Source organism: Erythrolamprus reginae, chromosome 9, assembly GCF_031021105.1.
Source record: "Erythrolamprus reginae isolate rEryReg1 chromosome 9, rEryReg1.hap1, whole genome shotgun sequence".
NCBI lineage: Eukaryota > Metazoa > Chordata > Lepidosauria > Squamata > Dipsadidae > Erythrolamprus > Erythrolamprus reginae.
In genome coordinates this window covers 38,472,897-38,488,581 of record NC_091958.1, presented here as the reverse complement: position 1 = coordinate 38,488,581, position 15,685 = coordinate 38,472,897, and the positions used below count along the sequence as shown (strand labels likewise).

The 15,685-nt window shown below is 47.2% G+C and overlaps 1 protein-coding gene across 2 annotated transcripts in view; it reads right to left on the bottom strand.

The window, feature by feature from the left end:
- USP7 (ubiquitin specific peptidase 7) overlaps nucleotides 1-15,685 on the bottom strand; it is a 143,159-nt gene that overhangs the window by 49,619 nt on the left and 77,855 nt on the right. For both annotated transcript variants that reach the window (XM_070760878.1, XM_070760876.1), the window contains exon 6: nucleotides 13,251-13,359. In XM_070760878.1, coding sequence (XP_070616979.1) covers nucleotides 13,251-13,359 — 109 coding nt within the window. The remainder of the gene's footprint in view (nucleotides 1-13,250; nucleotides 13,360-15,685) is intronic.

The following is a 15,685-nucleotide window of genomic DNA, read 5'->3' as shown; positions in this document are numbered from 1 at the left end:
GTCGTGGAGGGTCGGCGAGCTGCCTGCATAGTATTTATTACTTTGTCCGGTAGTTGTTCTCTCCTCAACCTCTCCCCCTCAAGTGCCACACGGCAAGACTCCACCACTGAGGGTCTGGGTGGTAAATCGACCCCTGTGTCAGGACCACCTTGTGGTGTGGGATTCGCCAGGGGGGAGAAATTGAAAGACCCATCAAGTCTGCGAACCAAGGCCTCCTGGGCCAGAATGGGGCCACCAGGAGGATTTCCGCTTGTTCTTGCAGCAGTTTGTTGACTACCCTTGGGATCAGACAGACTGGGGGAAAGGCATATAGCAGACCCTCCGGCCACTGGCATGACAGGGCATTGATCTGCTCTGCTCCCGGCGAGGGGAACCTTGAAAAGAACCTGGGCAATTGGTTGTTGTGATGGGTGGCAAACAAATCCACCTGTGGTGTCCCGTATTTGTGAATGATCTCCATGAACAGATCGTTGCCCAGGCTCCACTCCGCCGGATTTATGGTGGTCCGGCTGAGCCAGTCTGCTTGAAGATTTGAGATGCCGGATATGTGTTCCGCCCTCAAGGATGATAGGTGTCGTTCCGCCCATTTGAACAGGGACTGGGATTCCCTCATCAGGCGACCCGATCTTGTGCCGCCCTGATGGTTGATGTGCGCCCTTGTCGCCACATTGTCTGTGAGGATCAATACGTTCTGACCTCTGACCTGTGCAGTGAAATGTCTGAGAGCCAGGTGAACGGCTCTGAGCTCCAGGTAATTGATGTTTGGGCATGTGAGGTCCTCTTCGGTCCAAAGGCCCTGGGCCACTCCCACCTCGGAGTGCGCTCCCCAGCCCGAGAGGCTCGCGTCCGTTGTTATGGTCATCTCCTGTTGTGGCAGGAACGGTGATCCTTGCATGAGGGCTGATGACTTCCACCAAGGAAGTGATTTCCTTACTTCGTGCGAAATTGTCACTGATGCGGACGAGTGACTCGTTCTGTTCCTCTGAAAGGGAATGAGGAACCATTGCAGAGGCCTGGCATGGAGCCTGGCCCAAGGTAGAATGTCTATACAAGATATGAGTACCCCCAACAGTTGAGAGAGGAAGGCTAAGGTCGGAGAACGGTTGCGTTGTAGCTGTGTGACCAAGGTTCTGACCTTGGCTTGTCGTTCTGCTGAAAGGAAGACCATGCCGGTTGTGGTGTCTATGTTGGTGCCTAGGTGAGGTAGGTACCTTGTTGGTGTAAAGTGGCTCTTTTGATGATTGATGGAGAAACCGAGGTGTTCTAGTGTCCTCATGGTTTCTGTTAGGTCGTGGTGAGCCCGTCCAGGACTTTTGGACAGGATGATGATATCGTCCAGATACGCCATGAGGCGTAGTGGACGAGACCTGAGATGAGCTGTGAGTATGTCCAGTAACTTTGTGAATGTCCTGGGTGCAGATGATAGGCCGAAAGGCATGGCCTTGTACTGGAAATGCTGGTTGTCGAGGCAAAACCGAAGGTATTTCCTGTAATCCTGATGTACTGGGATATGCAGGTAGGCCTCTTTGAGGTCTATCGACGTTAACCAATCCCCTTGGCGAATTGCTGCTAATATTGTCTTTAGGGAATGCGTCTTGAAACGCCGATATTTGAGGTATATGTTTAGTTGTTTCAAGTTTAGAATGAGGCGGCAACCACCGGAGGCCTTGGGTACTATGAACACGATTGAATAGTATCCCCGCCCCTCCTGATGGGACGGGACCCTTTCGATGGCACCTATCTGGAGGAGGTGGTTGATCTCGTGATACAGAAGGTTGTTCTTGAGGTTGTTGAGGGTTGTTGGGCATTGCAGGAACCTGCTGGGAGGTTCCTGAATAAATTCCAAAGTGAGACCCTGAGCTATAGTTCTTAGAGCCCAAGAGTCTGTAGATATGGCTTCCCAAGAGGCGGTGAAGTGTTGTAGCCGTCCTCCTATAGGAAAGTTCTCGATGGAGTCATTTGTTCCTTCTATAACCTCCTCTGTTGGAGCCTCTGTATGGTCTCCTTGATTGTTGGAATTGTTTATTCCGGTCTCCAAAGCCACCCCTGTCTGCTCTGTACGAAGTTTGAGAGTATGACCCCTGAGTGTATGACCTTCCAACCTGGGGTGCATTGGAGGAGGCCTCTGCCCGAAAGGGTGGACGTCTGAAGTATGGTGTGGTCCGTCTGTCTTGCCTCCTATAGGTTCTGGGTAAGACCTTCTTCTTGTCTTTATCCTCTATGAGGACCTTGTCAAGAGATTCACCAAACAATTTAGCACCATCAAATGGGGCTGAAGCCAGACGCCATTTGGACTTGGCGTCAGCTTGCCATGTCCGGAGCCAGAGTAAGCGTCGAGCCGACTGATTTGCTGCTAGAGCCCGTGAAGAAAAACGGGATGCCGATAAAGTGGCGTCCGCGGAGAACTCTGCTGCCGCTAATAGCTTGTTGAGGTCTTGCCTCAAGCGGCCATCTTCCGGTCCTAATCTCGTGAGCATGTCTTGCAGCCACAGGACCGACGCTCGGTTAAAAAATGAAGCAGCTGAGGCTGCTTTGAGGGCCCATGCATTCATTTGATGGGCCTTTTTGATTATGCTCTCGGCCCTCCGGTCTTCTGGTCGTAGGCCGTCTGCCACCTCTGATGGCACGAGTGCATTAGAAACAAGAGCCGCTACAGGGGCATCGACAGATGGGAATTCTAGTAAATTCTCCAATTCTGGTTCAAATGCATAGAATTTCCTTTCTGAGACTGTTGGGCCTAGAGCACCCGCTGGGTATTGCCAGGGTCTTTTAACATTGTCCAAGAACAATTTTGGAGCAGGTATACAGTCTGCATCCCTCTGGGTTTCAGTAAGTACCCTTGAGGTCGGTTGAGTGATCGCTGTCTGGTCAGCGGGCTTGCCAGGTGCATCTGAGGCGATAGTTAGCTTAGCCTTGTTCAAGAGCACACGAAAAATAGAGGGCCTAAAGAGGCCAGTATATGCCGGGGGTTCTGGAGGTACACCCTCATCCTCTGATAGGCCATCATCTGGATCAGAACCATGCTCCCTAAACCCCATGTCCTCCTGAAAGGATTCGTGCGTGGGAGATGGGGGTGCCGGAGCTGCCCATATATTCCTCTGGACAGATGGAGAAGGGCGAGGCGAAGCAGGGGGGGCACTGGGCATGTTTTGTTGGGCCCCAGCCACTATGCCATGGGAATAGGCCGAAGCAATCATGTCCTGCAATGCAGGTGGCAGGCGTTGCCAGGTGTTTGGGGAGGATCTGAGGCCAGCTGCTGTCGGGGTGAATGAGGCAGTTGGCATTGGTTGAGATGCCATGTGCCATGCCGGGGAAGAAGAAGAAGAAGGCCTGGTAATTTCTGGCCTAGTTGGTTCTGCCACCTGGGATGCACCCCCAAACCTATCTGGTGACCAGTCCCGATCAGTTGCTGATCCCATGCCCTCCGGGAGCCCCGGGGGGGTAGTACCTGTTATAGGTGCATTTTGTGGCATGGCAGCTTGCTTTTGCGCCTCCAATTGCTCCTCCAGGGCTTTGATGCGCCTTTCAGCATCTCTCATTGCAGAGGAGGTTTGCGAAGATTTAGACTTGGGCTTGGAAGAGTGAGACTTCTCCTTAGCCTTTGTGATCGGGGCCTCAGCTGTCCCCTGTTGGGCTGGATCGGCCATGAGGATGATTATAAGGCTCCGTGAGACCAACAGGTAATTATAGCTGCGTTTGAGCAATTTGGTCAGTAAAAATGGCCGCCGCTATTATGTTCCGCCTCTTCCTGTTACACAGGACATCCGGGCGATATAATTGGGTAATCGGGCTGTCCGTCAACCCTCCAAAATGGCGGCCCGGAGCTAAGCCTCAAAATGGCGGCGCCCTGTGTTTGGCGCCTTTATTGTCATGGCCGCGCCCATTACAGCTGCCATTACGAACGGCGATGATCTTTCTCGGCTTCCTGGCTCGGCGCTCCGCTCGCCGGCTCGTTTCCCAGCCGCGGCTTTTCTTCCCTGGCGGGAAATTCAAAAGTCCTCTTTTCGTCGTGTCCTGCTCCCGATGGTCGCTCCGAACAGAGGTATGGCCGCGCAGGCCGGGGACCTCGTTCCTTGGGCGACGCCCGGTCCTTGGAGCTGTACCCTCGCAGGGAAGAGGCTCCGACCTGGGTGAAGAGAAGTGGGCATAGCTCCGCAGAACCAGGGGCCCAAACTGCCGAAATACATCGTCCAGTCTCTGAAAGACAAACAGAAAAAAATTTTATGTTAGTGAATATCTTAATATGCTTTATAATAAAACAATAAAAACAGTAAAAAGTTAAGCAAATGTACAAGCTAAAACAACAAGACTACAAGAGTCATAGGAGGAAAAACTCATGAGTCCCTCCACTATGACTGAGTTTTTTAGACTGACCCAGAGAGGGCAACATGGGGGTTGGACCGGTTATTTATGCTAATTTTTAACTCAGTCCCTTCCAATAGGCTGTAGATTAACCCATGTTGGACTCTCCGAAGCAGTGCAAGTGGAGAATGATTATAAGGCTCCGTGAGACCAACAGGTAATTATAGCTGCGTTTGAGCAATTTTGGTCAGTAAAAATGGCCGCCGCTATTGCGTTCCGCCTCTTCCTGCTAGACAGGACATCCGGGCGTTTTAATGGGGTAATCGGGCTGTCCGTCAACCCTCCAAAATGGCGGCCCGGAGCTAACTCTCAATATGGCGGCGCCCTGTGCCTGGCGCCTTTATTGCCATGGCCGCGCCCACTGCTGTTGCCGTTACGAACGGCGATCGCAGTTCCCAGGGCTGCCCGGCTCGGCGCTTCGCTCGCCGGCTCGTTTCCCAGCCGCGGCTTTTTCCGGCGGGAAATTCAAACGTCCTTCTTTTCGACGTGTCCGGCTCCCGATGGTCGCTCCGAACGGAGGTATGGCCACGCAGGCCGGGGACCTCGTTCACTGGGCGACACCCGGTCCTTGGAGCTGTACCCTCGCAGGGAAGAGGCTCCGACCTGGGAGAAGAGAAGTGGGCATAACTCCGCAGAGCAGGGGCCCCAACTGCCGAAGTATATCATCTCCAGTTTCTGAAAGACAAACAGAAAAAAAGGAATGTTAGTGAATATCTTAATATGCTTTATAATAAAAAACAATAAAAACAGTAAAAAGTCAAATAAATGTACAAGCTAAAATTAATAACAAGACTACAAGAGTCATAGGAGGAAAAACTCATGAGTCCCTCCACTATGACTGAGTTTTTTAGACTGACCCAGAGAGGGCAACATGGGGGTTGGACCGGTTATTTATGCTAATTTTTAACTCAGTCCCTTCCAATAGGCTGTAGATTAACCCCCATGTTGGACTCTCCGAAGCAGTGCAAGTGGAGAAGCATTCATTTAGTGACCCTTCGAAATTACGATGACACAGGAAAAAGTGACTTATGGCCTTTTCCACATGTGTGACAGTTGCGGCAACTCCATGGTCCTGGGATCAAAATTCAAACATTCAGGCAACTGTCTCACATTTATGATGGTTGCAGTGTCCTGGGGACATGGGAACTGCCCTTTTGCAACCTCCTGGCACGCAAAGCCAATGGGGAAGCCGGGTTCACTTAACAACCAGGTTACTAACTTTTAACAACTTTTTAACAGCTGCAATGATTCACTTAACAACGGTGGCAAGAAAAGACATAAAAATGGGGCAAAATTCACTGAACAAATATCTCACTTAGCAACAGAAATGTTGGGCTCAATTGTAAGTAGAGGACCACCTGTAACATCCCTTTCAGGAGTTCTTCACAGAAAATAACACCTCATAAAGGTTTTTACCATCAAATATGGCGGTTCCCAGCAGTCGGAATTTATGCTTTCTGTAAAGTCCAATGAAAACTTAAAACACTGACATGGAAAAACTCTGGAAGAGACTTTTTGCTCACGGAAGAAATCTAATTTAAATTTAACAACAAAATTCACAATGGAACAAAAATGCACAGAGCAGTCCAGTTAATCATGTTTTTTCTGAATAGGGAAGATGGGAACTCATGACGACAATGGCACTTGGGCAGCTCCTGGACACCGTTTTATAACCGGTAATCAAGGATAAAATGGCACTTGGCCTTTTCTTTCCTTCACTTATTTGAATCTCCACTATCTTTGCTCCTGCTGCTAATGCTGCGGGGCCTGGAAAAGCCTTGCCTGTGGTGTGCCCGAGTCACAAGACTAAATCTATGATGACTATGCACAATCACACTCCTCTTTAATAGCAGGGCTGTCTCCATTACATAAAGAGATTGCTATTGGTCAGAAGAGGGGGGGGGGGAATATTCCAGCACAAAACAAACAGGAGCTGCAAATTAGGATTCCGATGGGTGGTAATCACAAAAATGGCATCTCTTAAGTTATCACCGGTAAATTCAAACACAGGAAATAAACCCAGGGGAGTGGCCCTAATGTTTTCTTCCCCAATGCAAAATATACCGATATTGGCCAGCACTAAAAGTCTTTAATGATAAAGGTTCAGATCATCTTTATTGTCCCATTTTTTGTGTACATATATTAAAAATGACATTTTGACGCCTTCTCTCAAAAGTGTGTGTGTACAGTAGGAAAGATGGGGGGGGGGAAGAGAGAGCGTTGTCTTACCTGAACATTCCTTCTATGTGCGCTGCAGGAGTGTCCAAGCAGGTGTAGCCAATTGTTTTACGAAGATGTAGACTTGCAGGTAGCCAAATGGAAACCTAATGTCCATATCCTGGACCAGAACCAGCCACAGGATAGGTTGGCCACTCCTGCAGTGCACATAGAAGGAACATTCAGGTAAGACAACGTTCATTCTCCTGTGCGCTGCATGGAGAGTCCAAGCATGGGATGTACCCAAAGGCGGAAAGAGATCTGGTCCAGGGCTCCCGAGGTGGAGTGAATCCTCTGTAGAACTCTCCTACCAAACGAAGCCTCTGCCAAAGCAAAGGAATACAATCTATAATGCCCAACAAACAGTTGTCCAGGTCGCCGCCCTGCAAGTATCTTCAATGGATGCCTACGTGGCCCATTCATGTTAAGCAGTAATACGGCCCAGCAAAGGAACAGCTTTGATTTCATAAGCCTTCACAATACATGCCTTCGGCCAATGGCCTACATAGAAGTTGAGGCTTTGCATCCATGTTGGTTGAAAGGACACAAATAAAGATCTGCGAAAAGCAGGTGTCCATTTGATGTATCTAAGGAGAGCCCTCCTGACATTCAAGGTATGACAAGAGTTCCTCCCTTGGATGGACAGAAATCCGGAAGAACAAGCTCTGGAGTCCTATGAAATAAGGAATTGACTTTCGGTAGAAAGGACGGACCCAATCTCAAAATCACTCTATTGGAGTGAAAAATGCACAAATCAGAATGAACCGATAGTGCTGCTAGCTCCAAAATCCTCCTGGCAGAAGTGATAGCCACCAGGAAGACTACCTTAAGGGTTAGCAATCAGATACCAGTAGAATGCAACAACTCAAATGGTGGTCCAATAAGGGCCTGTAAGATCAGAGTGAGGCCCCAGGATGCATATAGATGTACTGTTGGTGGTTTCAGATTAGCAGTTCCCGTGAAATGTCTTTTGGCCTCAGCGGTGGATCCTGGGCAGCAAATGAAGCGCCTTGGTGGAATGGCGGTGAACTCTAGAGTGAGATCTGGCTTTACTGTCTGCAGCACTGAGGGATCTGATGCAGTAACCTCCCATTGGTGGATGAATCTTTTTAATATGTTTTTGAGTGACATAGGGGAAGGTTTGGTAGGGAAGGTTTGCCTATTTGCCGATGACTCTAAAGTGTGCAATAGGGTTGATATTCCTGGAGGGGTCTGTAATATGGTAAATGATATAGCTTTATTGGATAAATGGTCAAAGCAATGGAAACTGCAGTTTAATGTTTCCAAATGTAAAATAATGCACTTGGGGAAAAGGAATCCTCAATCTGAGTATTGATTGGCAGTTCTGTGTTAGCAAAAACTTCAGAAGAGAAGGATTTAGGGGTAGTGATTTCTGACAGTCTCAAAATGGGTGAGCAGTGTGGTCGGGCGGTAGCAAAAGCAAGTAGGATGCTTGGCTGGATAGCTAGAGGTATAACAAGCAGGAAGAGGGAGATTGTGATCCCCTTATATAGAGTGCTGGTGAGACCACATTTGGAATACTGTGTTCAGTTCTGGAGACCTCACTTACAAAAAGATATTGACAAAATTGAACGGGTCCAAAGACGGGCTACAAGAATGGTGGAAGGTCTTAAGCATAAAACGTATCAGGAAAGACTTAATGAACTCAATCTGTATAGTCTGGAGGACAGAAGGAAAAGGGGGGACATGATCGAAACATTTAAATATGTTAAAGGGTTAAATAAGGTTCAGGAGGGAAGTGTTTTTAATAGGAAAGTGAACACAAGAACAAGGGGACACAATCTGAAGTTAGTTGGGGGAAAGATCAAAAGCAACGTGAGGAAATATTATTTCACTGAAAGAGTAGTAGATCCTTGGAACAAACTTCCAGCAGACGTGGTAGATAAATCCACAGTAACTGAATTTAAACATGCCTGGGATAAACATATATCCATCCTAAGATAAAACACAGGAAATAGTATAAGGGCAGACTAGATGGACCATGAGGTCTTTTTCTGCCGTCAGTCTTCTATGTTTCTATGAATCGATTTAGCCGACCACCAATGGGGTTGGATAAGTGGGAGTCGCTTGGATCTGCGAAAGGGATGGTTACCGGACCCACGAAATGACCTCCTCTTCTGGAAGTATTGTATACCTCTGTCGCTACCCACTGACCTATCCATGGGGTGATTCGACTCCCGGTAGGAGGAGCGTTGTTATTGGGAACCACTAGGACCCAGGTATGGTGAAATGGCTGTCTCCTGAAATAAGACGTCATACGACGATCAGCCCTTCTGTATGTGGAAGGCAAAACGACATGTCCTCTTGACCCTGCTCTCCACTAGAATAGGATCCAATGAGTCTCCAAAAAGATTTCCCTCTTTAAAGGGTGCAGCCGCCAAACGTCATTTAGACTTCACATCAGCTTGCCAGTGGCAAAGCCACAAGAGCCTGCGGGATGTGACATTGGCTGCAATAGCTCTAGAAGCAAATTTTGCTGCATTAAGAGTTGCCTCTGCAGAAAATTCTGCACCCACCAGGAGTTTGTTTAGATCTTGGCATAGACATGAATTGTCAGGAGTCACTCTAATCAACATCTGTCCATAAAACAGAATACTGTGTTCAGTTCTGGAGACCTCACCTACAAAAAGATATGGATAAAATTGAACGGGTCCAAAGACGGGCTACAAAAATGGTGGAAGGTTTTAAGCATAAAACGTATCAGGAAACACTTCATGAACTCAGTCTGTAGAGTCTGGAGGACAGAAGGAAAAGGGGGGACATGATCGAAACATTTAAAGGGTTAAATAAGGTTCAGGAGGGAAGTGTTTTTAATAGGAAAGTGAACACAAGAACAAGGGGGCCCAATCTGAGGTTAGTTGGGGGAAAGATCAGAAGCAACGTGAGAAAATATGATTTGACTGAAAGAGCAGTAGATGCTTGGAACAAACTTCCAGCAGACGTGGTTGGTAAATCCACAGCAATTGAATTTAAACATGCCGGGGATAAACATCTATCCATCCTAAGATAAAATACAGGAAATAGTATAAGGACAGACTAGATGGACCAGGAGGTCTTTTTCTGGCATCAATCTTCTAGGTTTCTATTGAAAAATGAAGCTGCCGTCATTGCCCGGATGGACTAGGCCGAAGCCAGGTGTGCCTTACAGGCAGCCATCTCAGCTTTGCGATCCTCCAACTTCAAGCCCTCAGAAAGGTCAGCAGGGAGAACTGAGGAAGAGACAAGATTGGCTACTGGAGTATCTATTACTGGGACCTGGAGAAGATAATCCAGATCTGACCCCATATTATAGAACCGTTTGTCGTTGTTACTGGGCGCATTTTGAGAAGCAGGTGGACTCCACTGACGTTGGATCATGTCCACAAACGTCTTAGGTGCTGGGACAGTCTCTTTCTCCAGCACTGGTTCAGAAAACATACCCTCTCTGGGATCAAGCCCCAGTTCCGGGTCTGATGAAGTGTCAGCTAACTTTATACGTGATGTCATTTTGGCTTTATGTAAGAGAGATTTAAACAAGGCCATCTTTAAAGAGGCCAGAATAGGAAGGCTGGTCAGAAATAAGGTCCCCATTTTCAGAGAGGTCCTGGTTATTGAAACGGATGTCCATGTGCCGCCTTTATGTTGGTTGAGGCAGGCAGGATCCCTTGAGTACCATTTGTTGGGGGTCCAGGGAAAGGGAGAGTTTTGCCTTCTCTTTCTGCTCAAGATCCCCATGGACATTTGGTGGGCCACTGTGTGACACAGAATGCTGGACTCGATGGGCTTTGGCCTGATTCAGCCTGGCTCTTTTTAGGTTCTTATGTTCTTATGTCTACCACAACCCCCTCTGCAATGCTAGAGTGCTTCCTGTCAATGGAAGAGCAGGAAGACCCATGACCATGTTGGGAAGAAACCTGAATATGCCAAGACACTCGGGGCGGCATACAAATCTATCTCTGGGGCAGAGATAGTTCCTGGGATCCCCCTGCCCTAAAGCCCACTGCAGTTGGGGTAAAGGTAGCAGATGGGGCTCATCTGGTCACTGAGCTAGGTGGATCTGATTCAAGATCCCTAATGCTGCCGAAGATCTAGCTGGAGACCTGCTAACTGCTGCTTCCAGGACAGGAGCCTCAGCAGCCACACCTGGAGATAATTCTCTAACACCGTGATGGCATGCAGAGCCATCTTGGAGGGCATGCAAGACTTTGCCATGTTTCAGCTCCAGTGCGCATTCGTCCTCAAAAGTTTCAGAAAAGCTTCTCTGAAGCCCCGGAGGCAAAAAATAATAATAATGCCCCAATGGACAAACTGAAAATTCAGCAAAACGCACTTCTGCTTTGCCGTTGTGCTGGTTTTTTGCACACCGAAGGGTTCTGGCTTGCTTCCTGAAGCTGCAGAATGCAAAAACCCAGCCCAACGGATAAACTAGAAGTGCGCCTAAAATCAGCACCTTAAAAAACAATAACTTATTGGACCCAAACCAGCATGGCTTTACTGAAGGCAAATCATGTCAGATTATTCTGGATCCTATTCTTTTTAATATATTTGTGGGTAACACAGGGGAAGGTTTGGTAGGGAAGGTTTGCCTATTTGCTGATGACTCTAAAGTATGCAATAGGGTTGATATTCCTGGAGGCATCTGTAATATGGTAAATGATTTAGCTTTACTAGATAAATGGTCAAAGCAATGGAAACTGCAGTTTAATGTTCTGTGTTAGCAAAAACTTCAGAAGAGAAGGATTTAGGGATAGTGATTTCTGACAGTCTCAAAATGGGTGAACAGTGTGGTCGGGCGGTGGGAAAAGCAAGTAGGATGCTTGGCTGCACAGCTAGAGGTATAACAAGCAGGAAGAGGGATATTGTGATCCTGCTATATAGAGCACTGGTGAGACCACATTTGGAATACTGTGTTCAGTTCTGGAGACCTCACCTACAAAAAGATTGAACGGATCCAAAGACGAGCTACAAAAATGGCGGAAGGTCTTCAACATCAAACTTATCAGGAAAGACTTAATGAACTCAATCTGTATAGTCTGGACTCTGGAGGACAGAAGGACTAGAAAGATAATGAGGTCTTTTTCTGCCATCAATCTTCTATGTTTCTATGCGTTTTCCAAGCTTCCGGTTTGCCTTTTGTGCTGTTTTTTTGCACTCTGGAGCTTCAGGAAGCTTCACTGAATCCTCCAGAGTGCAAAAAAACAGCAGAACAGCAAACTGGAAGTGCATTTCCCCAAACTTCCGGTTTGCCCATTTGGGCATTTTTTTCCACCTACCAGGCTTCAGAAAGGCCTGCGCGGATGCGTGGGGGGAGAGAGGGGGCGTGGATAGGTGAACGCATGCTAGCACACCCACACCCACACACCCTTTGGCACGTGAACCAAGAAAGGTTAGCCATCACTGCTCTAATAGAATCAGCATTTCCATGAGAGCCCTCTTCAAGGGCGGGGTCCTCTTCCTGTACAGGAGACAGAGATATACCAGTTGCAGGTGGCTGACATGCTTTTGCAAAATGCTTCCCCAGGGATCTCGGATGCCGCTGAGCATCCTTATTGTCAGCTGAGGGAGTATCCCTTCTAGAAGGATCCTTTGGAGTCCTACTCTGCCCAGGGGTCTCTTTGTCAGATCTATGAGCCTTAAGGGTAGACTTGGAGGAATCCAAGTCTCTAGAAAGAGTACTTTTAGCAGCTGATTTGCCCTTTTTTGCTCTATCTGCCGTTGTGCAAAAATCTGGTCACAAACCAAGACAAAAGAGAGATAAAGAGTGTAAGCTCTGCAATCTAGTTGTATCTGTGCAGTTTGCAATAGGAAATCTGCACCCAGGAGCGAGATGGTGTCACACAGAGATTAGCAAGAAAGATTCCAAAACACCAGCAGGTCGAAAGAGGAGGAAAGAAGCAAGCCAAAATTGTTTGCTATCCGACAAAGCAAGAGAGCCAACGACCTACTCCCAGCTAACTGGTCCCATCAGGTCCCCAAATTACCGGAGCCTCACCAGAATTCTGGACAAGCACTCCATGCAAATTCAAAATTCGCACTGCACTCCTTAAACTACATGAGCAAGAAACTGATAACTAGCTCTTTGAACGGAACAGGGCCTCACCGGAACCCGGGACGAGCACCCCAAAATGCAACGAGAGCCCAAACATATTCAACACAAAGGGAGGCGATGAACACTCGAAAGTAACACTTGCCTTCTTCCATACAGCAGTAATACAAATGTCAGGGTGGCAGAGAAGCTTGCCATGCACGCACCCCTTCCCAGAGAAATAAAAATTAGTAAAACCTGTAAAAACTGGAGGTCCAAGGGAAATTTCTGCCTGTTGTTCAAAAATTGAGTGGAGAAATATATATTTGCACCCCTTTAGGCTTGACTGAGTAAAACAACTGGGTCAGTGGAGGCCAAGGAGGAGGCATGGGGGGATATTTCTTACTCAGTCCCTGGCTAACAGACAAGAAGTTAACCCATGATTGGACACTCCAAGCAACACACAGGAGAAAGATAAATATATGTTCATTTATCCTTATCCATAAATCCAGAGCATGATACCATGGTCTTTCGAGACTGAAGGATGCCCATGCAATGCAACCCATATATGCTATAAACACACGCATGCACGTGTGCGCACACACACATATAAACCACTGTCCATTTTGAATAAATATTTATTTACCTTTCGTAGTTGGTTTGTGAAAAATAATGTCTGTAACAAACTGTTCATGTAGCAAGTTGCGCCCTGGTTCTTCAGCCCCACATATCCAGTGTGCTTCTTGGAATCCCATCTGGAATATTCAAAAAATTGGGATATAAGAATTGGGCTCACACAAGTTTTACACACACACAAGCACGCAGTGAAATCAAGCTAGAAGCTTAGTTTTCATCATTGAAATCCAGTTGGTTCAAATTTAACTGTCAGCAAATCGTGCATCTGTTACAAAGCAATGAGGATAATAGTACACGTTTGAAATTCTGAAATCTTTTCAAGACTTGGAACAAAGCAACAATAACGAAGAGAGAAATTAAAAATAAAGATGTAGCAATTTCCAAAGAAAAACTCATGTGTCTGAAAAATGAAGGCTGCTTAGAAGCTATGCCTGTGAAATGATTTGTCCGAAACTGAATTATTGACCATACTGCTCAAATTTATGATAAGCAAACAAGTCTATACTGATTCTACAATACAGTTAGTCCTTGACTTACAGCCACAATTGAGCGAAACATAATTAAGTTGCTAAGTGAAACATTTGTTAAGTGAATCACTGCAGTTGTTAAGTCACATGGTTAAAAATGAATCTGGCCTCTCCTCTGACTTCACTCATCAAGTCACAAAAAGGATCACATGATCCTGGGACACCGTCATAAATATGAACTAGCTGCTAAGCAGCTAAATTTTGATCACGTGACTCTAGAGATGCTGCAATGGTTGTTAAGTGATGTGGTGGTGCAGTGGCTAGAATGCAGTACTGCAGGCTACTTCTGTTGACTGCCTGCAATTTGGCAGTTTGAATCTCACCAGGCTCGAGGTTGACTCAACCTTTCGTCTTTCCGAGGTCGGTAAAATGAGGACCCAGATTGTTAGGAGTGATAGGCTGAATCTGCAAATCACTTAGAGAGGGCTGTAAAGCCCTGGGAAGAGGCACAAGTGTAATGAAAAATGGTCACAAGTCACTTTTTTCAGGGCCAATGTAATCTTGAACGGTCCCCAAGTAACTATTGCAAGTTGAGGACTATTTGAGTCTGCGGAGAGGGGCGGCATACAAATCTAATAAATTATTATTATTATAAATTATTATTATCTACACCAGTGATGGCGAACCTTTTTTCCCATGAGTGCCAAAGTGCATGTGCGTGCTCTATACTGCATGCGCGAGTGCCCACACCCATAATTCAATGCCTGGGGAAGGTGAAAACAGCCTCCCCCTCCTGGAGGCTAGAAATGGCCCGTTTCCCAACTTCTGGTGGGCCCAGTAGACCTGTTTTTCACCCTCCCCAGGCTCTTGAAGCTTCCCTGGAACCTGGAGAGGGCAGAAATGCCCTCCCCCATTCCATTGGAGGCCCTCTGTAAGCCAAAAATGCCCTCCCATAGCCTCTATATGAGCCTAAAATCAACTGGCCAGCATGCACATGCATGTTGGAGCTGAGCTAGGGCAATGGCTTGTGTGCTACCTGTGGCACCTGTGCCATAGGTTTGCCATCACTGATCTATACAGACACTTTCTGTAGTGGTGAGGAGGATTGCTATGTAGGCAAAATAAGACCCAGATCAGAATAAGATGTTATTTTGCCTGGTTATCCATCGCTTAAGCTACTACACTAAGGGGCCTGCAGTTTTCACAGGGTACTGTCTTTTTGGAGTATAAGACTCAATGTCCCCGTCCCCTCCACAAAAGAGGGTCAAAATTTGGGTGCCTCTTATATTCCAAATGTATATAAGCTTTTTCCAAGCTTTTTTTTTCCAGCCCTAATGAGGTGCTAACAATCTTGCTGACTCTTCCTGGTTTGCAGACTTGCAGACATCCAAAGGTCAGGCACTGGACCCAGCTGTTCCTCCTCTTCCTCATCAGCTGCCTCCAGACCTGGGGGCTATTGACGGAGGGTGTTGCTGTGGGCTGATAGATGGCACAGGCTCAGCCTTTTTCTTTCTCTCTCTTCATTCCTTCCTTCCTTCCTCTCTCTCTCCCTCCATCACTCTTTCTCTCTTCCTTCCTCTCTTTTTCTCTCTTTCTCTTCCCTTCTTCCCTCCCTCTCTCTCTCTCTGACAGATTTGTTCCCTCTTCTCCCTCGGAGCTCTCAGTTTGCCTTGATGCTGATCCTGACTCAGCTCCTCATCTGATTGGGCTGCTGAAGGGGCCAAAGGCCGACAGGCCACAACAGAATCCCTTTCCCCATCCAGGTCCCTGTTCGCCAAAACCCTGGGAAGGATCAAAACAGTGTTGATTTCTTGATTTTGAAAGCAATTAAATAAGGGACTCTCTGCTTTCTGAAGGCGGTCCTTTTGTCCAAGATGAACAAAGAACCCTGTGAGGGATGGACCAAGCTGAGAAACCTCTGCCTTCTGGAGTTGGAGACATTTCATCATTACATGAATCCCAGCGTCCAGTGAGGTCC